Consider the following 22,795-nt stretch of genomic DNA (forward strand, 5'->3'; position numbering starts at 1 on the left):
GCTGCCGGCAGGGGAGATTCGGGGCTGCGCGCCACGTCGCCGCCCTCCGCAACCGGAAGCCTCCCCGCCCCCGCTCCGACGCTGAGGGGGAGAGAAAAGAGGAGGCGCCACCGGGCGGGTGTCGGCGGCAGAAGCGGCGCCTCCTAGTGTCCCTCAGGTCCCTCGAAGGCTGAGGAGAAAAAGCCGCCCTCTTCCCTCGCGCCGCCCGCCTTCTGACAGTTGCCAAGCGGGGCGGGGCCGGGAGAGCCGTTGCCGCCTCCCCTCTCCCCCGCCCCCTCCCCCCCCTCCGGACTCGGGCACGTTTCGTTGCCTCGTCGGCGGTGACAGAAGAAGGCCGGCGGCCCCCTCGGCCCCCTCAGCGCCGGGCGGACGCAGGGGAGAGCGGGCGCCTCTCTCGCCGCCCTCCTCCGGGGACTCCGCCGCGGCCCGCTGCGGGGATGTGCCATCCTTTACCATGGCGAGGAGGCTCTTCGCGGGGGCCTGGCTCAGGAAGCCCTATTACAGCCAGGTGAGTCCGGGGTGGGCCGGAGACCGGGGTCAGGAGAAGGGACTGCGGCGGGTCGAGGAGGAGGAGGAAGGCGGCGTCGGCCGCAGCGCCGGAGGGGAGGGAGCGAGCGAGGCCGGCAGGTGCGCGAGGCGGGGGCGGCGCACCTGGGCGGGAGGAGAAGGAGGCGCGCGGGGCTCCGTTCCCACGGGAAGCAGGGGAACGCGGGTTAGGTCTGTCGCCGCTCAACGAACCCCCCACCCTTTTCCTTCCCTCCCCGCTCCCTTGGAGTTTGCCCCTTAACAAGACTACCTACGGGGGTGCCAACTTGAATAAAATAATTGATTTTTGGATGGGGGTGGGGCGGGTAAGCCCTGTCCCGCATAATCGATCCCATGGCACGAGCTGTTGCCACACTGTTGGCATGGCAATGCCCAAAAACTTGGGGGGCGAGGGGGGGCTGGCGCCCTAATAGATATATAGATATATTGTGGGGGGGGGGGGAGCGAAGACCCCCCCCAGGAGTTGGCTCCTAATGCCAACCTTCCAGGCGTTGTAATGGAGAGATGGAGGTAGTAACATAGGAGCCAACTCCTAGGGGCCTGAGGACCCTTTGTGCGCCCCCCCCCCAATAAAATATTTGAGCGGGCCACCAACCCAAAAGTTGATGGGCATTGCCATTCAAATGGGGTATGTGTGCCAAGTCTTGTGATTGTGTGAAGCAGGGATTTACTTCTCTCCCCCCCCCCCCATATTTTATTAATGTTAGCACCCCTGGTTGGCCATTTGCGGCTCTTGCTTGCCCAAGCTTTCTCCACTCTTCCGCTTCTCCTCCCTCCCACTCACTCCTTCCCAGTCCCTGCTGTTTTTGGAGCGTTTTTTGCTTAATCTGGTGGTTCCGGGGCTCCTTAGTGGTTCTGGGGTCCTCCCTATGTAACTTGAATTTTTTGAGTTTGCGCAATGAATTTTGTACCGTTTTTCCAGATTTCAGGTGTACCCGGCTGGTTTCTCACCTCCACAGTTCAACCGTTTGAATCTATATTATATATATAAATTCAACAACAATTTATATGCCACTTGATTTTAGGAAAGCCTCTATGCAGTTTACAGAAAGATATTGCACTGAAAGGCTGCAGCTTCACGTCAGCTGCAAGATAAGACACAATGTTAAAAGGCAGAAAATGTGCTTTAGATAAAGTGTTAATCTTGTTAGAGAGGCTAATACAGAAACAGCCAGATGTACTAGTTTTACGCATGTTCATCTGCCTTTGGTTATGTACTAGTTCTTTGAGAGCACAAGTGAGAAGAATACTGTTGCAGTCATGTCCTGCCTATGGACTTCCTGTATAAATTTTGTTGGTTGTTGTGAGAACGGGATACTGGCCTGATCCAGCAGGACTCTTTGACAGTCACATGTATGTATGTGTGTTATGTATAAATCTGTATCAGAATAACTGTGGAGGAAATACTGTGCTTTTTATCACACATCCATGTACTTCACTTATCTAACCTAGCCCCTAACCTCCCTGGGGGAGAGCATTTCACAGGCAGGGCACCACCACAGAGAAGGCCTGTTCTTGGGTTGCCAACCTCCAGCCTCTCATGGAGGAGGAACATGAAGAAGGGCCTCAGATGATAGTCACAAGGTCTGGGGTGGTTCATATGGGGAGAGGCGATCCCTGAGGTATTGTGGTCCTGAGTCATTTAAGGCTTTATAGGTCAAAACCAGCACTTTGAATTGGGCCTGGAAACTAATTGGAAGCTAGTGTATTCAGGCCAGGATTGGTGTTATATGCTCAAACCATTTTGGCCAAGTGAGCAACCTGGCCGGTGAAGTTTCTGAACCATCTTCAGAGGCAGCCCTTGTATAACATGCTGCAGTAATCTAACCTAGATGTTGCCAGAGCACAGACAACAGGAGTTAGGCTATCCCTGTCCAGATGGGGGCACAGCTAGGCTACCAGCTGAAACTGATGGAAGACACTCTGTGTCACTGAGGGCACCTGAGCCTCAAGTCATAGCAATGGACCCCGAATTACCCCCAAGCTACATACTCACTGATTCAGAGGGAGTGTAACCTCATCAAGAACAAGCAAACTCCCATTCATCTGGTCCAGGGAACCACCCACAAACGGTGCCTCAGTCTTATCAGGATTGAACTTCATTTTGTTGGCTCTCTTCCAGTCCATTATCAAGGCAACACAACAGTCCACTGCCACACCAGCAGATGTAAAGGAGAAGTGTGTCATCAGCATATTGCTGACAACTTACTCCAAAACTTCAAATGATCCCACTCAGCAATTTCATGTAGTTGTTATAAGGGATAAAATTGAACCTTGAGGGACCCCACGTTGAAGGCTCCATGGGGCTGAAGAGCACTCCCCAATCATCACCCTCTAGAAATGACCATCCAATTAGGACCTGAATCATTACAAAGTGGTGCCACCCACCCCTAACTTGGACATCCACTCCAGAAGGATACCATAGTCGATGCTGTTGAAAGCTGCTGAGAGGTCAAGGAGAATTAACAAGGATACATAGGTCAGCATACAGGAAGATCGAAGCAGTTTCTGTGCCAAAACCAGGCCTAAACTCCAATTGAAATGGATCTAGAAAATCAGTTTCCTCCAAGAGGACTGGCCCAAGAAAAAGAGATTGGCAACTGGCCAGTAATTACTTAGATTTTCCAAATCCAGGGAGGGTTTCTCAAGGAGTGGTTTTACTACTGCCTCCTTCAAGCAGGCAGGGACTACTTCCTCTCACAAGAAGGCATTAATCACCTCCCTGGCCCAGCCAGCTGTCCCATCCCTACCAATTTTTAACAGCCAAGAGGGGAAGGGTCCAGAGCGCAAGTGACCGCCTTAACTGAGCCAAGCACCTTGTCCACAGCCTCAAGCCTTGCTAACGAAACTCATCCAATATAACAATACTAGACAGTTCTCTGGTTTCATCTGCTATAACACTGGAGTCAAGAGCCTGGTGGATGCAAGCGGTTTTATCCTCAAAATGCTTTGCAAACAGGTAACAGTGAGCTGACACCAGTTCAGTCACCTCCTTTAGACCAGACTGTAATTGAGGATGCAATGGAGGCAGCAAAGTATCCTACAAAGAATAATAACTTCCTCCAAGGAAATTAAAGTTCTTAACCATATTCTCTTGAATGAAGAATACCAGTCATTCCCGGAAGTTGTGTGTTTGATTTAATTCATCCAATGTGCTGTGTATTATTATTTTTTAAAAATGTTTCCTACACGTTATGCACAATTCTCTGCTTAGGCACTGCAGACAGTTACCCCAGTGTTTTAAGTGAAATGTTTGTTTTATCGGTATTTTTGTAACATGGTCAGTGTGGTGTCTGCTTCCACTTTGATTTTTTTAAAATTAGTATTTATATTGATTAAAACCTATATGGCACAAATGAAATATTGTTCCTTTGCCAACCTGTTGGTCCCTGGGTGTTTTGGACTATGATTCCTATCAACCCCAGGCAGCATGGTGCTGGCTCCATTGATAGGAGATATATTCTAAAATATCTGGAGGGCACCAAGTTCGTGATGGTGTCTTGAAGGTGTCTTGAAGGAAGCAGCTAAAAGCTGGTATAAACTGAGCTGGTATAAACTGAGAAGAGATTGGTTTGTTCCTTTGGCTGGTGAAGTAAGGATAGAACTTCAGGTATCTTGTTGGTTCATGTGCAATTTTTAAAATATATTTTTAAAATGTATTTTAATTCTCTGTGTTGTAAAGCAGAGAATTATGTACATTTGGGGGGGGGTGTCTTTTAAAAGAAGCACAAGAAGTTGGAAGAATTGCTTCCTGGAAAGACTGGTGCTTTTCATTGTCCAAGCTGGAAACTTGAACAACTTCATTGATTAGGAATGTATCCCAAGCAGTCAGAAGTTACTCATTTGAAGGCACTTCAGTGATACTTTATTGAACCGGGTGTTTTACTGGTGATCTGTATCTGTTGGTATTTTTTTGCTATTTTGCATTTTTGTACATGGTTGAAAACTTATATTAGTACAATAGAGCTACTTTGGATAAAATTGGGGCTCTTTGTTTGTTGTGCAGACTTTTAGGGAGGCAAAAGCAAGGAAGAGCAGCATAGTCTTTGTCCTTAGTTTGCCTTGTGTTTTCAAATAACTATCTAGTAGCAACATGGAACACAGAAGGGGTTAATGATTAGGAAGCCTGTTAACTGTATTCTGTTTTATTTTTATTTAAAGGGTATACTCTGTCCTTCAGTAAAAAAAAATAATAATCAAGGTAGCTTACAAAGAAATCAAGATTATGATAACAAAGGCAACATCATTAAACATTTCAGCCAGTATTTAAACTAATTTTGGTTAGGGTACATTGGGAGAGAGCTGTGCAAACATTCTGCTAAACAGGGTGATGTGGCTGCTTGCAAGGTCAGACAAATGTAACTCTCTGTCTAAGGTCAAGATACTTCAATATTTTATCTTTGTGTATGTGTGTAAGTCTGTCCTAAAAATAAACAGCATTAACAGGGATCTATATTTTGCTCTGGGCAAGAACTATATCTTGTTTCTGTATCAGATGCTTCTCACTCAGTGTGTGTTCATGTACCGGTATATTTGCATATGGTGTAGGCAGCATAGAATATAATTTTATCACTGAGCACATGCATTTTCCCATTTGTAAAGCAGAGGAAATTGCCTTGTTTCTTATTTTGGTGAAACATAACACCTGCAAAGTATAGGTATATTACAGTTGTACCTTTGTCCTACATTTCTGCTTCATAGGTTGCTCTTCTTCAAACATAAATTGTAAGCCTTTCCCCAACACAATCCAACACAATTGCATCTCCATCATGCCCCTTTCTTCTAGCTTGTCCTCAAATCTTTGTGTCCTTGGAATAATTCCAAGCCCCATCGTTTTCCTCCTCCACAAGTAATTCTAGAAGCTATCTGATTCAATGAAGCACATTGCAGCATCATTGTTCAGTTCCAGTACTTGAATATGCTTCCATATTCAAACACTTGTTAGAGATTTATAATTGACAAATGCATATGGTGCCGTATTTGTAAGCTGTTTTCTATAATACATACATTTCTGATGTATCCAGTTAGCATCTTAATCTTATTCTAACTTACTACATATTCTAACTTAGTTCTATAACTTTAGTGAACCCCCGCCCCCAAAAGGAACAGAGTATAAAATAAAGTAAGGAGTCTTTTTTTTTGAGGAAGGCAAAGCAACTTTTAAACTACACAGAGCTGCTCTTAGGAATGTTGTTTTCAAAAGACATCATGATACAGTTGCCTTGTGTTTGCTTTGTGTGGATGTTAAAAACATGGTTAATAGAAATAACGACTGACATCTTTTATGACAACAAAATTATATGGAGAACACTAATGCTTACTGATTTGTTTACCTGCGGTTGAAGATCTGACATCTTCACTTCTAGAACTTTGTTTATAGTAGATGAAGTTTGTTGCCATACCCTTGTATTGCCTTGACAAAGAGAGGAAGGAAGGGAGTTGTTGTGGGGTTTTTTAAAAAAAGACTTACATGGTTTAAGTGTTATAGGGATCTCCACTCTCATGGCTTAGTAAGCCTTGTAGGAAGGCTGATGGCTCCTTCTTAAAAATGTTTAAGAGCTTAGGAGGTAGCCTCTAGAATGGGTACTTGCTGTACTGGCTTCTCTCTTGGCATTTAATTTCTGTCTTCTGCCTTCAATGTAATTAGGGGATGTGCTGGCACTGAGTTTAACTGTGGCTGCATGTGGTTAAGATTCCCATTTAATCTGGATTTTAAATCTCATGGGCTTCTGTAAAAACACTGAAGCTAGAAATCCACAGGAAGCCACATATTTCAATTACTTGATTTGGTTATTTGGCCAAACTACAATATTAATTGCCGGAAATTTGATAGAACTGTTAGTTTAGAATTACTGTTCATGCTCTGTGCAAAACAAACATGATAAACAGGTGATAAAACACTTTTTTTTATTTTACCAGACCCTGTTTTACTTAAAACTAGCCTTGTAAATACAGCTTGTCTGGGGAAGCAGAATTTCCCTAACCCCGTGAGTGGCAACTGAATAAGCATGTCCGTCTCCTGCCACCATCTGCTTCCTTGTGCTGCTCCTGGCAACCACAGCAGAATGTTTGTGTGTGTTCCTTAGCCATGCCATGGGACTTGACTTGTTGGCTATCCCTTATTTCAGAGAGAAAGCCAAGACTTGCTGTATTCAGAAATCTCTGCTGTGTTTTCCCTGGTTGTGGTAGTGAGGGGGAAAGGGGTGATTATGAAGCTCCCTGGCTGCACCCTTTTCTAGTTCCTGGCAGCAGGACAAATCTTGTATGCAACAGGGAAGGCAGAAGATGACGGATCTGGGGAACTAAAGCAAGGAGATATGGAACAGCAGAAGGCTGCTTTAAACTTCTTTTGTAGCCCATGAATATTATAATACAATAGCTCAAAGCACTGCATCTTATTCATCATCATCTCTGACTAGGTCTGTTTCTAGTATCAGTGTGCTCTGGAACCTTTCCAGGCTCAACCTTTGCCAGAAATTGTGCTGTTTGAGATGCATCTCACATGGTGAATAACTAATTACCATGCAGTTCACACTGTTTAACAGAATATTGACTCTGTAAATGCCTTGCTAGGTGTCGTCATTTGCGTTTTCTCTTTCTGTGGTTTTTGGTTCATTTCCAAGAGGATTAGTGGGAATGAGAAAGGCAATAAGGGAAAGAAAATCATTTGCTAGCTCTGAAACAATTTTATTCTGATGTCACAGTTTCCCCCCCAAAATACTTGTTATTTTACTTTGACTTAGCACGACTAGTTAAAGCTTTGTGGGGAACTGATGCAGTTGGCTTGTATATCTGTAAATAACCTCTTATCACTTCACAAAGCCATTTTCTTTAGTATTCGTAGATGTCTAAGTTTTTATATTGAACATCTAATTATTTTAAGGTTACATCAGTGGAAGTGAATTTTTCCAGCTCGTTTCCATGACATCTAATTTTTATTAGCAAACAGAAAAGTTTCACAGTACTCTTAGTTACATTTAATTACAATGTGCATTAGATCTTTGTCTCAAGATTATATGAAAGTGAAGGAAAAGAAAGGTATTTCAACATCCTAGAGAAAACAAGAATTTGACTTAAACAATTATAAAGTTATTACTTATTATTACTTATTATAGTCTTTTTAAAGTTTTTATAATTAACATAGTATAGTCTTTGAATCATTTGAAAAGAAAATAAAACTGTTATATTCACATCAATGTAGAAATGAAAGAAAAGAAGTCATCAACCGTATCAAAAAGCACTTTTGCGGGGCAGTTTGTCTGGTTATTTAGAGTCCAGAATGCAATGGCCAGAAAGTGACTTCGGGTGGCTAGCTGTACTAGTTCCCATTTACTTGGAGTATCTGAAGATGCTTTTTCTGTACTCTTAAAATAATGACATTGTTTGAACTCGGGTCACCTGCCATGTGACCAGTAGGACGGTTGGTCCATGTAGCTCAGCAATGCCTACACACTGACTGGCAACAGCTCTCCAATATTTCAGGCAGGGTTCCCTCCCAGCCTTAGCTGGACATTGTTGTTGTTGTTTAGTCGTTTAGTCGTGTCTGACTCTTCGTGACCCCATGGACCAGAGCACGCCAGGCACCTCTGTCCTCCACTACCTCCCGCAGTTTGGTCAAACTCATGCTGGTAACCTCAAAAACGCTATCCAACCATCTCGTCCTCTGTCGCCCCCTTCTCCTTGTGCCCTCCATCTTTCCCAGCATCAGTGTCTTCTCCAGGGAGTCTTCTCTTCTCATGAGGTGGCCAAAGTACTGGAGCCTCAGCTTCACGATCTGTCCTTCCAGTGAGCACTCAGGTCTGATTTCCTTAAGAATGGATGCATTTGATCTTCTTGCCGTCCATGGGACTCTCAAGAGTCTTCTCCAGCACCATAATTCAAAAGCATCAATTCTTCGGCGATCAGCCTTCTTTATGGTCCAGCTCTCACTTCCATACATCACTACTGGGAAGACCATGGCTTTAACTATACGGACCTTTGTTGGCAAGGTGACATCTCTACTTCTCAAGATGCTGTCTAGGCCTGTCATTGCCCTTCTCCCAAGAAGCAGGCGTCTTTTAATTTCGTGGCTGCTGTCACCATCTGCAGTGATCATGGCGCCCAAGTAAGTAAAATCTCTCACTGCCTCCATTTCTTCCCCTTCTATTTGCCAGGAGGTGATGGGACCAGTGGCCATGATCTTCGTTTTTTTGATGTTGAGCTTCAGACCATATTTTGCGCTCTCCTCTTTCACCCTCATTAAAAGGTTCTTTAATTCCTCCTCACTTTCTGCCATCAAGGTTGTGTCATCTGCATATCTGAGGTTGTTGATATTTCTTCCGGCAATCTTAATTCCAGCTTGGGATTCATCCAGCCCAGCCTTTCGCATGATGAATTCTGCATATAAATTAAATAAGCAGGGAGACAAAATACAGCCTTGTCGTACTCCTTTCCCAATTTTGAACCAATCAGTTGTTCCATATCCAGTTCTAACTGTAGCTTCTTGTCCCACATAGAGATTTCTCAGGAGACAGATGAGGTGATCAGGCACTCCCATTTCTTTAAGAACTTGCCATAGTTTGCTGTGGTCGACACAGTCAAAGGCTTTTGCATAGTCAATGAAGCAGAAGTATATGTCTTTCTGGAACTCTCTAGCTTTCTCCATAATCCAGCGCATGTTTGCAATTTGGTCTCTGGTTCCTCTGCCTCTTCTAAATCCAGCTTGCACTTCTGGGAGTTCTCAATCCACATACTGCTTGAGCCTTCCTTGTAGAATTTTAAGCATAACCTTGCTAGCGTGTGAAATGAGTGCAATTGTGTGGTAGTTGGAGCATTCTTTGGCACTGCCCTTCTTTGGGATTGGGATGTAGACTAATCCTCTCCAATCTTCTGGCCACTGCTGAGTTTTCCAAATTTGCTGGCATATTGAGTGTAGCACCTTAACAGCATCATCTTTTAAAATTTTAAATAGTTCAGCTGGAATACCATCACTTCCACTGGCCTTGTTATTTGCAGTGCTTTCTAAGGCCCATTTGACTTCACTTTCCAGGATGTCTGTCTCAAGGTCAGCAACCACACTACCTAGGGTGTACGAGGCATCCATTTCTTTCTGGTATAGTTCCTCTGTGTATTCTTGCCACCTCTTCTTGATGTCTTCTGCTTCTGTTAGGTCCTTTCCACTTTTGTCTTTTATTATGGTAATCTTTGTATGAAATGTTCCTTTCATATCTCCAATTTTCTTGAACAGATCTCTGGTTCTTCCCATTCTGTTGTTTTCCTCTATTTCTTTGCATTGCTCGTTTAAGAAGGCCTTCTTAAGGACATGCTAGGGATTAAACCTGGAACCTTCTGCATGCGAAGGAGATTCTCTACCTCTGAGCTACTGTACTGTAATCTACCATATGCCCTCCCCACACAAGCGTCATCAGGATTGTCTATGAAGAGCCTTGGCTATGGGTATCCCATCTATCACAAGGTCAGAGCCTCTTTAGCAGCAGCTTCCTGCTTAAAGAAACCCCTGCCCAGTCAGTCTGCCTTTCTATATTGAGGACATTGGTAAAAATAGACCTTTATAAGAATTTGGGTTTATTCTAAATTATGATGGGTTTCACTGGCTGTTGATGCTATCTGCTGCTAATTAGTTGAATTTATTTCAATGGATTTTATTGGCTGGTAACTTTGACATTGTAGCTTTTAAACTGTTAGTCTTTCAAAGCACACTGGGAAGTAGAATATAAATAAATGAAGTCTTGTGATACTGGCAAACGTGAAATTCTCTGTATTAGTAATACTATTGGCTATAACTTTAATTGTGCCATAAATGTGATTTTCAGTAGGCTTTATACACACAGTACGGTAAATGCTATGCTGAGAGTTTTCTTTAGCAGTATCTGTTTTTCTAATGTTAAGAAATAAACATTCTGTCTAATTCTTGTTGATATGCACTTAATAGGCTTGTGTTTAGTCTGCAGTTTTATTGCTCATTCTTGCATGCCATAGATAGCAGTTGAGTCTTTAATCTGACTTCCTTCATAACTTTCTTTTGGGGGAAAGGGAATACAGTCTGGTGTTTGGAGATTACTGTTCTGGTTATTATGGGTTAATTTCCTTTCGCCATAAAGCCTCTTCTGATGCTGGACCAAATCATTTTCTGGGGGAAGTACCTTCCCTGTGATATCTTTGTAGGTGAAATCAATGAAAAGTAGATAAGAAATATTTTAAATAAATAATAAACAAGAAGGATGCAAACAATATATTTAGCTTGTTGAATTCCATGTTTTGCCAGTGAGCCCTGCTTTGCACATAAAAATGGCTTGATCCATCATACCTTTTTTCCAGAAGTGGCCAGTTGACTATCTCCTAGACCCCATAAAAATAACCAGGGCACACTGGTGATAGCTTTTCTATGATTGCTCATAAGTGTTCGGCCTCATTGTCTGTGGAGGTTTGGCGCCTACTAAGACTTATATCCAATATATCAATTTCAGTAACTCATATTTAGTACAAAACCATATCCAAGACACACAAATATAAGCCAAGATTAGACTATACAATAAGAGAAAACAGGTCCATCAACTTCCTGAAAATTCTTCCTTTTTAAAATGTCTGTACATATGAATTGATAATCTCCAAGTGTCCCTATTTTCCAGGGACGTCCCTGATTTAGAGAAGCCATCCCGGTCTCTGATTTGATCCCAGAATGTCCCACTTTTCCTTAGCATGTCTCTATTGGAGAAATGTTGGAGGGTACGGAGTTATCCGACCCCTGAGCCATCTGAAGGCAATCCTGTATAGGGAAGGTTTTTTTAATGTTATTGTTTTATTATATTATTATATATGCTGGAAGCCGCCCAGAGTGGCTGGGGCAACCCAGTAAGATGTGTGGGGTATAAATAGTAAAATTATCATTATGGAATGGGACGCCCCTATTTTCACTGAAGAAATGTTGGAGGGTATGTGAATGCCATCCGTGTCATGGGTTGTGAGTAGACTTCCGCTCTCCTGTTTTGTAACTTCTCTCTTCTCATTTCCCTTCTTTCACAATGCTGCATATTGTTAAATTTCAGCCAGTTGTATAAATGTAAATCTAAGACTATGCTAGATCCTTAGAGCAGTACTTCTGGGTTAACAAAAAAAGGGCATTATTAATCAGGATCTGCTGTCTAGTCAAGGGATGCAGCTGTATTGTTGTCTCCAAGGAACAGCATCGGCATTACAAACAATTGCAGGCAAATCCAAATTTTTTTAAAGGCATCTTTGGAAGGAACAGAAGGAAACAGATAATCAGCAGGCATGGGTGCTCAACTCTTTCCCCTGCCTGTTGCACATCCACTCCTAATTCACCCTTACAACCACTCTTCCTCCCCGGGCCCCATCAGACTCCATACGTGCTGTGGGTGAGGCAGTTTTGTGGGATGATTTGAAGTTGTAGTGGGGTGGTTTGAGCAGAGAATTGTGGGGCAGCCCTCTCCATTTTGCTTCTTTTTGAAGTTGACATGGGGAGAGAGGGTAGTTCATTATATAATTTCACATGAAATGCCTGTTTCAGCCTTAGATTTATATGTCTGGGAATAAAAAGCAACTCTTTCTCACAATATTTTGATGGAGTGTGGAATGGAGTAGTTTCTTTCCTCTCTTCAAAATCTACTTAAAAACCTAAGTGGTACACCTTTAAAAGGAGCCAAAAAAGAGTGACGGCATAAGTAAGCAACGTATGGATGAATCTTACAGAGAGGGAGATACCACATTCATTCTGTGGACCAAAGTCTGCCAATGTTTTTAAAAAGGGGGAGTAGTGTAGCAAGTCTCACTTTCTTGCTGGGGGGGGGGGGGCAGGGAGAGGAATGCATTAAAAGCCTGTGGAAGTGAGGAGTAAACACTCCAACTAGTTTGCCAGGCAAAGTCAAATTTGACTCCTGTTAACGTCAAACAAACTTTTATATATGAATAATAGTGTTTTTTGTTTGTCTCTTCATATAAAGGAAACTGAAGTCTTTTTGTTCACAGGTTGGGTACAATACAGGCAGGTAAAGTGAGTTTTCTTTTACTGACCCATCTCTGACCTGAAACTTGATTTGAAGGGATCATGTTTTAAGGATAAAAGGCAATTAGGTTTTTTTCCACATACCTCTGATTTACACCTTCCTGAATTCGGGCTTTTGATAGTTTTGTTACTTGAGCAATAATATTGCATACCTTTTGTTTGAAAAAGTAGGCATAGCATATGCACTATATAGTAAGTGGTGAGTGAATACCTCTGAGACATATCTGGTAGCTGGCTTCCCAGGCCAATAAAGTGGGAGAGTGAAGAAATATTGGTACTGAAGCACTTTGCAGAGGGGGCTAACCTGCCACCCATTGCATTCTTTTCAAATCTGGTATTTAATCAAATTGGCTTGTTACATGACTTCCAGAGTTAAACTTATGTATGGACAATAGATATTGGATCTTCTAAATCATTGGTAGTGCTAGCTGGCTAGTTCCTGTGTCAGGCTACTTCAAATACTGTTGTTGTGGTAGTATTATTATTATTACAGTTATAGCCCAGTTTTCCACCAAGGAGCTAAAGTGGTATACATGGTTCTTCCCTTCTCCAATGTTATCCACACAGCAGTCCTGTGGCCCAAGGTCACCCAGTGAGCATCATGGCTAAGTGGGGATTTGAATCTTCATTCCCCCAAGTCCTAATCCTGGTCATGATAAAACTTGTCATGATAAAACTTCCATAGAAAACGTGTGTGTGTGTGTGTGTGTGTGTGTGTGTGTGTGTGTGTGTGTAAAATCCTTAAATTCTTAAGTTCAGAAACTGCCATTTCTTGCTATTGCTGGTGCTGACAAGTGAGATATAAATGATAAGATACTTCCCTACTCAGGTGAAAATAAAAGAACTACCTCTACAATTCTGTGTTATTGGTATACATCAATCTGAATAGATATTGGATTATTCTGGGCCAGTTTTAGCAAGTGGTGATTAATTATTACTTTCTAATTCTCCTTCCAGTTACTCCTACCTACTTCACATGGTGGTTATATGACAGGCATAGGCAAACTCGGCCCTCCAGAAGTTTTGAGACTACAATTCCCATCATCCTTGACCATTGGTCCTGTTAGCTAGGATGATGGGAGTTGTAGACCCAAAACATCTGGAGTGCCAAGTTTGCCTTTGCCTGTTATATGAGGACAAAACTTGAACTCCCAATGGTTCACCTAGAGGTTTCTGGGGAGAACTGAAAATAAATAAATGTAATTGAGTTTGCTTTCAATGCTGTGAAATAAAATTCTCTACTTTATTTGGATTGAAGCTAATGCCAATTTGCATTTTATTTACTACCAAAGCTATTACTTAGCACAGTGAAATTAGGTTATGCAAGATGTCATAAAATATTACTGAAACCTTTCCCTCCCATCCCCTCTTGTTTGTCTCTCTACCCTAAAGGTTCGCTTCTCTTACATGCGGATGAAGTATCTCTTCTTCTCCTGGCTAGGGGTATTTATTGGCAGCTGGATTATTTATGTTCAGTATTCATCTTACACAGAACTTTGTAGAGGGCATGATTGCAAGAAAATAATAGTAAGTACGTTTTTAAAATATTTTAAGTGTGTGTGTGTGTGTGTGTGTGTGTATTATAATATATATAAAATAAACCAATGTTATCTTTTGCTATTGCGTATAGTAAATAGCCTGGTGTGCTCTGGTCCATGGGGTCACGAAGAGTCGGACACGACTAAATGACTAAACAACAACAACATAGCACAATTTTCAGCAATTTGTGCACTACTGTGTATCAAAATGAGGTATAGGCTCAAACAATAACTTTTATTCTGTGCACTCAATATTTCTTCAGATAAGTAACCCAGTTTAATATAAGAACATAGGAAGAGCCCTGCTGAATTAGGCCAAAGATTCATCTACTTCAGTGACCTCTTGTCACAGTGGCCACCAGATGCCCATGGGAAGCTTTTCCATGTGACAACAGTTTCTGTACTTCTGGCACCCTACAACTGGAATTCAGAATCATGTTGCCTCTAACAAGGGAGGCAGAACATAACCATCATAGCCAACAATAGCCTTGCTTCCCATGAATTTGCCTAATCTTCCTATCACTGCATCTTCTAGAAGAGCATTCAGTAATGATGTGAAAATGTTATTTCTTTTGTTTTGTTGGAAGAGAAGAAAATGGTTAAGGCAGTGGGAGCAGATGGTGGGCAAAGGGAGACTAGACAATGAAAATAGAAATAAAATGTCTGTGATTTTGAGACCAAAGGAACCTTCAAAGTGAATCAGGGTGTTTGGGTCCCCGGGATACCCGATCATTGGAGGTAGAAAATGTATTGATACTTATATAGTGGTCTTCTCTGCCATTTTTTCCAGTGTGATAAGTACAAGACTGGAGTTATTGATGGATCAGCATGTAGTAGCCTATGTACAAGACAAACTCTGTATTTTGGAAAATGTTTGTCAACCAAGCCCAACAATCAGGTATGTCTGCTCTATATTTTTGTCAAGTTCATAAAAACATTAAGCAGTGATAAATCTGGTAATTGGACAGCTTTGGTATATTACTGTCAAAAGAACTTCTGAATAAAATACAGAAGAAATGCACTCAAAAATATTCATGTTATATATACTGCTTCATGATTTAAAAATGTTGGATACTGGCAGCATCATTTCTTCTAACACTGAACTTGGGTGGTAAATTTGGCAGGAAAATAATTCCACCTGGAAAATAACAGTTTCTGCATATCTAGACTACATCAGTGTATTGAAGTTAATTCATTTGTAAATTTCAAAGAAAATTAAACTTTTTAAAACAACAACCACCCTGTGTGTGTTCAGTGACTTGCAGGATTTATGGGATGTCGAAGGTGTCATTTGAAGAATAGGGAGACTGGCCATTTTGAGCACCTTATGGTATTCTGGCTAGAGGACTAGGATTTTGGGAAGTCCTCTTATTAGCTTACATTAGTTCTATATTATACTAGAATGCTTCAGGAAAGACATATTTGCTTAGTATGCTGAACTCCCCCAAGCCCCTCACTGTACAGCAAGAGGGCACTCAGGTTTGGCAATAGTAGCCTTAACCCTTTAACATTTTATAGCACTAGAGAGAGTGGTGACTGGGAAGTTATGTCTCCTGACAAACAGGAAAAGGGCACACACTCACCTTCCAGAAACCCCTTAGTGTGACATGTTTAAGGGTGGCTGGACCACAGAACAAGAGCACCTGTTAGGATTTGGGTGCCACAGCATTTTGTTTGCCTTTTGTTACCGTCTAAAAGGAGTCTGGCTAGAATGGTTTGTAATGTCATGCAGTTCTATTGCAAAAAAAGAAATCTGTATCGCCAGTCAGTGGAGAACATTATGACCCCAACCCAGCTACTTGTGATTATCATTGAAACAGTGGGCGGTATTCAGCTAAGATTTACTTGGATTAGATCCATTAAAATTAATGAACATGACTAAGTTAGGTCCATTAATTTCTGTAAGTCTACAGTTGAATACCACCCAATGAAATGAGCTCTGTTGCTTAGTCACAGTTAAACTTTAGCTAGGTCTAGATCTTTTTATGGAATAATCTATTTTTAATATACTTTAGTAATATTTTGTAAGGCTAATGCTTCAAACTAAGATTTGGCATTTGGATTTGCTTTACATTCAATAAGTGTCTGAGCTTGTCATCACTCATAGTTAATGGAAATAAAATGAACATGGCAGAATTTTAAAACAGTGATTTAAATTCAATGCTGGATTAAAAGAATGCATATTTAAACTTCTGTAGATGGATTTATTTGATACAGACTACAAAACACCCCTCTTTTCATTATTTTCTATGTAGGAACTTCAGCCCTTAAAAAAAAACCTCCCCATAAAAGTGGTAGAATATAGTGCTCACTTTAAAAAGTGAGCCTATCACTAAATATGCTTATTTAGTATATCACTAAATAACCATCTGGGTGGTATAGATAGTGTTTGCATTCCAGTGCAGTACATTTTGAATATCTATCACGATCAGTGCAAAATGAAGCACATAGTTGAGAAACCGAGATCCTTATACATGACATGAGTTTACTGCTAGACTACTAAAAGCTTTGAATAGCTTTTAAATACTATGTATCTTGTACTTTGAGGGACGCGGGTGGCGCTGTGGGTAAAAGCCTCAGTGCCTAGGGCTTGCTGATCGAAAGGTCGGCGGTTCGAATCCCCGCAGCGGGGTGTGCTCCCGTTGTTCGTTCCCAGCGCCTGCCAACCTAGCAGTTCGAAAGCACCTCCGGGTACAAGTAGATAAATAGGGACCGCTTTCTAGCGGGAAGGTAAACGGCGTTTCCGTGTGCGGCTCTGGCTTGCCAGAGCAGCGATGTCACGCTGGCCACGTGACCCGGAAGTGTCTCCGGACAGCGCTGGCCCCCGGCCTCTTGAGTGAGATGGGCGCACAACCCTAGAGTCTGTCAAGACTGGCCCGTACGGGCAGGGGTACCTTTACCTTTTATCTTGTACTTTAACAGTCCCATCCCTGATACACAGGCAGTTACCCTGAATCTGCCTTCTGTTGGCCCCAAAGTATTATACTGAGCAGGACTGTTACTAAGTTAAAGAAATCTTAGACAATAGTTTACCTGAGTGTTATGTGACTATTCATAGGCATATTTCTATTGTTTTAAAATCACTAGTCCTGAAGAAGAAAATGAGTGTACTTTTTATGATTCATGTACCCATCTCAATAGGCACTACCTTATCAATGGCATTCTCTTCTGTGCCCAAAAAGAACAGGGACGTTTCTAAAAAAGCACTTGCTGCCTGCGCTACTTTTGTTAGTACTTGTATATAAACATTAAATCTGTCCAATTAATAGAGGCACCATGCTAATGAAAGTTGTTTCATCAATTAAGCTGGAAATTTAGTCAATTCCAGAATCTCTATCTCTCCTGTGTTGTGTAGATGTATTTAGGAGCCTGGGGCAATCTACAAGGTGTAATAAAATGCCAAATGGAAGAAGTTGCTCACATTGATCTCAGAACTGAACTAGAACCGAGAAAGAAAACTATTCTGTTTGATAAACCAACTAGAGGAACTACAGTTCAGAAATTCAAGGAAATGGTCTATGGACTCTTTAAAGTGAGTATTTACTATCACCACCTACCTCCAGTGGTGGCTAGTGAGCTCAAAGTACTGGTGATGTCCCTAATCCCCTACCCACCACCTAATTTTTACATAGGCCAGGGATGGGGAACCTTTTTGGCTGAGCAGTCCAGTTCCTGGTGATGTAAGATGTTGACCTGTGGAGGTGGGCTGAGGGGTTTGCTTTGCCAGGACATTCCCTGCATAGAATCCATGGGCAAAGTGCACCAAGCATAGCTGAACCCTCTGCTTGCCAGCTGATAAGTCAAAGGTTTGATTTGATTTGATTTATTATATTTCTATGCCTCTTTTCATTCAAATGAATCTCAAGGTTTACAAACAATAAATAGCAATAACATGATAGAACGTAATGGAACATCACACAAATACAGCATAATCATATTGAATAAATAACAAATCATCAGTAACACAATTACAGTCTATGGAACATTGTTAACAAAGCAACAAGCAGCAAAATAAGCTGAACACACAACCAATCTATACAGCATATATAATCAATAGAACAACATTAGCAACATTAACAAAATAGCAATCAGAAGACAAACTAAGCACTGTAAAGTTCATACACACATTCTGCATGCCTCCATGACGCATAAGTTTCAATCCAGCTGGCTGCTGAGGTCTGCTTTGCCATCATGTTTCCCATGAAGCAGTGCTCAAAAGTGACACCCCCCTGCCTACCAGCTGATGTCACTAACTGATGGACAGGTAAGTGGGGTTTGGGAGAAATAGCCTCACTGGCCAAGATTGGCTCATGGGCCTGAGGTTCACCACCCCTAATATAGGTATTTGCTTCAGGACTAGACTGCATGATGGATTATTTGAAAACCTAGAGGCCACCACATATTATAAAGTAAGTGGTAAAACTTCCATTTGGTGGGTCGTTGTAAAGAGGTTTTGGAGTTCTCTTTTAAATGGATAACTGGACAAAATTCTGTCTGGAAATAAGAGTTGAGATTTTCAAATTCTTTTGTGACTGTAAAAATACCACCTCAGTTATTACAGTTAAAGGGACCCCTGACCATTAGGTCCAGTTGTGACTGACTCTGGAGTTGCGGCGCTCATCTCGCTTTATTGGCCGAGGGAACCGGCGTACAGCTTGCAGGTCATGTGGCCAGCATGACTAAGCCACTTCTGGCGAACCAGAGCAGCGCACGGAAACGCCGTTTACCTTCCCGCCAGAGTGGTACCTATTTATCTACTTGCACTTTGATGTGCTTTCAAACTGCTAGGTTAGCAGGAGCAGGGACTGAACAACGGGAGCTCACCCCGTCGCGGGGATTCGAACCGCCGACCTTCTGATTGGCAAGTCCTAGGCTCTGTGGTTTAACCCACAGCACCACCCGCGTCCCTTATTACAGAACAATACAGTAATGCTAAAATGGCTGCACTGTTTAGCACAGAGCACTGTGCAGCTCGGTAATAAACTTTGTTCCTAAATGCCTTTGAACCAGAATAGCCTCCCTAACATTACTAGAAACAGGAACTGAGAATGAGAAATATGCACCAGCATTTACAGCATTATGTTGGTTGTTACTTTTTTAAAAAAAATACATAATTTTATCATATATCTTTTGTTTCTTTTTAGGCAAAACTGGGAGAGCAGGGGAATCTTCCTGAGCTGGTTAATCTCATCTTGTCTGTAGCTGATGGGAACAAAGATGGTCGAGTTTCCTTGCCAGAAGCAAAGTCAGCATGGGCGCTTCTCCAGCTGAATGAATTTCTGCTCATGGTAATTCTCCAGGATAAAGAACATACTCCCAAACTGTTAGGTTTTTGTGGAGATCTATATGTGATGGAAAAAGTTGAATATACCTCTCTTTTTGGAATAAGCCTTCCGTGGATCATAGAACTTTTCATTCCCTCTGGATTCAGAAGAAGCATAGATCAGTGGTTTACTCCATCATGGCCTAGAAAGGCAAAAATAGCCATAGGGCTTCTAGAATTTGTGGAAGACATTTTCCATGGACCTTATGGGAATTTTCTTATGTGCGACACGAGTGCCAAAAACCTGGGTTACAATGATAAATATGACTTAAAAATGGTGGACATGAGAAAAATAGTGCCAGAAATGAACCTGAAAGAACTAATTAAAGATCGTCACTGTGAGTCTGACCTGGATTGTGTGTATGGATCGGACTGCAGAACTGTATGTGACCAAAGTAAAATGAAATGTACCACAGAAATAATTCAGCCAAATTTGGCAAAGGTGTGCCACTTGCTCAAAGATTACCTGCTTCGTGGGGCTCCTCTGGAAATACATGAAGAGTTAGAGAAACAGCTGTACTCATGCATTGCCCTGAAAGTTTCAGCAAACCAGATGGAGATGGAGCATTCCTTGATACTCAACAACCTGAAAACGCTACTGTGGAAGAAAATATCTCATACAAATGATTCTTAGTTTCTTTTTCTCGGAAGAACATTGTTGCTGCTGTAGGAGCTGACTACTTTTTTTCAAACACAGCTTCAACCTTGAAAAAAATCTTTATTTAGCCTCCTCTCTCATCAATGCTCCTTCAAACACAGCCACCACAGTGATTTTTTTCCCAGTTGGAAAATGTATGTTCTCTAAATATCTGCCTGGCAGAGACTACTGAAGCCATATGGCTATAAAACTCCCATTAGGGAAAGAATACAGGTTACACATTCTCCTCTTGCCCTTATTCACATTTAAGATAATTTTAGAAGAGCAGAATCAAGATACTTTTCTTTTTTTAGCAAAACTTGCCTGTTGAGGAAAATATTCACATGGTACAATTCTAGATGGCCTGTCCTACTTCTGAATACAAATCACGTTCAGGTACTTAGGCACTTCAGATACTCCCTGCATGTGAAAATGTGGCTTGTCAGAGAAAGGGTTGCAAAGTAACCTTCAGCCTGAGATGCTAGCCATTTGCATCCTGAGAGGTTTTTGAAGCAGAGTACTGAAGAATCCCACAAGCCCAAAGAAGGCTGCAGCCCTTAAACAGTGTTGTAAGTTACTCTTTTTCTTGCTGCTCCCTACCCCTTCTTCTCTTGTCACTCCCCCAAATTACAAAATGGGTTGTAGTGCTTTTAATTTTTCCTTTGAGGACTTTTTGAAAAGTGAAAGTAACTTTACAAACATTGGCCACAGGACCCACCACTACGAGAAATTAACATGGTAGAATCCAAGCTACTGTTTATAAATGAAAATAATATTTTTGAGATTGTTTACTAATTTTAGCATGGCAGAATTTGCACATTAGTGATTTTTAAGAAAGAAACTCAGTGTGACAATTGAACATGTTTTAACTGGAGGTTTTTGAAACCAGAACTTTTTGTTACATTTATACATTTGTATACACATTTACCTCATGCGTACATTGAATGTTACTAAGTTGTTGAAACTTCCTAGTTAAAAGTAGGTGTTTTCCCATGCTAGCAGTTGATTTTAAGCACCCACACATCTTGTAGTAGCAATATTTAATGACACTAAACTGATAAATTGCAATCATATGGGTCTTAATGTAAGCAGATGTGTAACTAAAGGTATTACACAGTCTGAAGGCAAAGAGTTGTGGGACACTAAAACTGAATTTTATACATGAGTTGGCAAACTCATAACTTTAGTGCAATTAATAACCCAGCTGTGGTTTGTCTGATGGTAAAATGTTAAAAATCAATCTGGCCAAAGGTAAGCATCCAGCAGCCAAATTCTGTCACATGTTTATTCTGAAGTAATTCCATTACAGCTCAGCAACTCCCAAGTGTGTCAAAATATAAGCCATGTCCTGTCAATTTCTATGGTTAAGCATTGATATTGAAGAAACAAAAATGCTTAATATTGATCTCACCCAGCTGTGTTCCTGAACCAAGTAAGCCAAAATTCTTGAATGCAAACCCATTCATCCAAACATTGTATAAGTTAATTGCTCTGGCTTTGTGGGTCAAACTTACCATGTTACTTTGAAAATCTGAGTATTTTGAAGTAGACTCTGGAACACATTATGCAGCTTTTTCTAGAACATGTGGCAAACTGGAAGGAAATTGCATTTAATGGTCCTGAGTTGTAATGTTGCTCACATCACTAAATAGCAAAGGGAAGCAAGACAATGGTAGGGTGTATGTTTAGACCACCCACCACAGTTCTGTTTTCAGAACTGTGTGGTACTTTTAAATCTCTATTTTATATGGTCTTCTAGGGCTAGGGGCACAGTCCCCAGTTCTGAACAAATATGGAAAATTTGAACACATAGCTGTTATTTTACTTTAATTTCTTGTTGTTGACATGTTGCATCAAACAATCATCCACTTCTACCTATTCAAATGACATTTGTCATTGTTTTGACAGAGCTCTTCAGCGTATTCAACTTGACGCTAATTCACTCTCTCCACCTTTCACTTGATTCATTGGTATTTCTGTTATAAGAGGGAGAAAATGATGAAGTCTCTTACGTTAATGTATCTCTTCATCTGGGTTTCTTGTATTTAACATGCTCTTTTGTCAACACAACTTAAAATATTTTTTCCCCACATAATGAACATGCACTTAACAAAGCAAACCCATCTTTGTTCCCTGTACAATGTGTAAAGTGTTAATAATTTGCTCTAGAATCTTGCGCATTTTTGCCTTGTGTAAATATTTTTACTAACAATGTTCTTGCACAATGTCCACTTTGTTTTTAAATTAACAGATGTTATTTAAGAGGCAGCATTTAATATTTGCAACCACTAAACAAATCTTTTATCTTACTAGGCATATCCATGCTGGATAAACCTGAATGTCAATATTGTTAAAGTCATTGCTCAGTGGGAAAAAATATTGAGCCAAATATTTATAGATATTTGAAATTTTCGAATAATGGAACTTGTCAGCAATGCAGTTTGTACTGTATTTCATTTTGATTGCTGTTAAATCACCATCTCCAGGAGACTTCATTTTGAATATGAATTGTTTACAATAAACTGGAATTATTTCCCCATTCTGGCAGTGGTGTGGAATAACTTCTAATAGAGTAGGAGGGGAAAGACCTCAATTTTCTGTTGAAAGTATTCATGTTCTTCATAAGATAATGGAAATGACAAAAGGTTAACTGCTTCTTGGGCATGAAAGCTAAGCACTCATGGATCCATGTGTTCTAGTTGGTTCCTCCAAATACAGGAAACCAAATG

At 41.2% G+C, this 22,795-nt stretch overlaps 1 protein-coding gene across 1 annotated transcript; it reads left to right on the forward strand.

Moving 5' to 3' along the window:
- Positions 1-251: 251 nt before the first annotated feature.
- Positions 252-22,605, forward strand: DIPK1A (divergent protein kinase domain 1A). Its single transcript, XM_028732777.2, has 5 exons — positions 252-508; positions 13,961-14,095; positions 14,897-15,004; positions 17,462-17,638; positions 19,251-22,605. The coding sequence occupies exons 1-5, from the start codon at positions 455-457 to the stop codon at positions 20,061-20,063; spliced, it is 1,287 nt and encodes a 428-aa protein (XP_028588610.1). The 5' UTR covers positions 252-454; the 3' UTR covers positions 20,064-22,605.
- Positions 22,606-22,795: the final 190 nt, after the last annotated feature.

Source organism: Podarcis muralis, chromosome 5, assembly GCF_964188315.1.
Source record: "Podarcis muralis chromosome 5, rPodMur119.hap1.1, whole genome shotgun sequence".
NCBI lineage: Eukaryota > Metazoa > Chordata > Lepidosauria > Squamata > Lacertidae > Podarcis > Podarcis muralis.

Excerpts from the sequence above, each read along its gene's own strand:
- DIPK1A (XM_028732777.2), top strand. The coding sequence starts at position 455 with ATGGCGAGGAGGCTCTTCGCGGGGGCCTGGCTCAGGAAGCCCTATTAC. Across the intron at positions 15,005-17,461 it reads CAACCAAGCCCAACAATCAG|ATGTATTTAGGAGCCTGGGG; the intron begins GTATGTCTGCTC and ends TGTGTTGTGTAG. Across the intron at positions 17,639-19,250 it reads TGGTCTATGGACTCTTTAAA|GCAAAACTGGGAGAGCAGGG; the intron begins GTGAGTATTTAC and ends GTTTCTTTTTAG.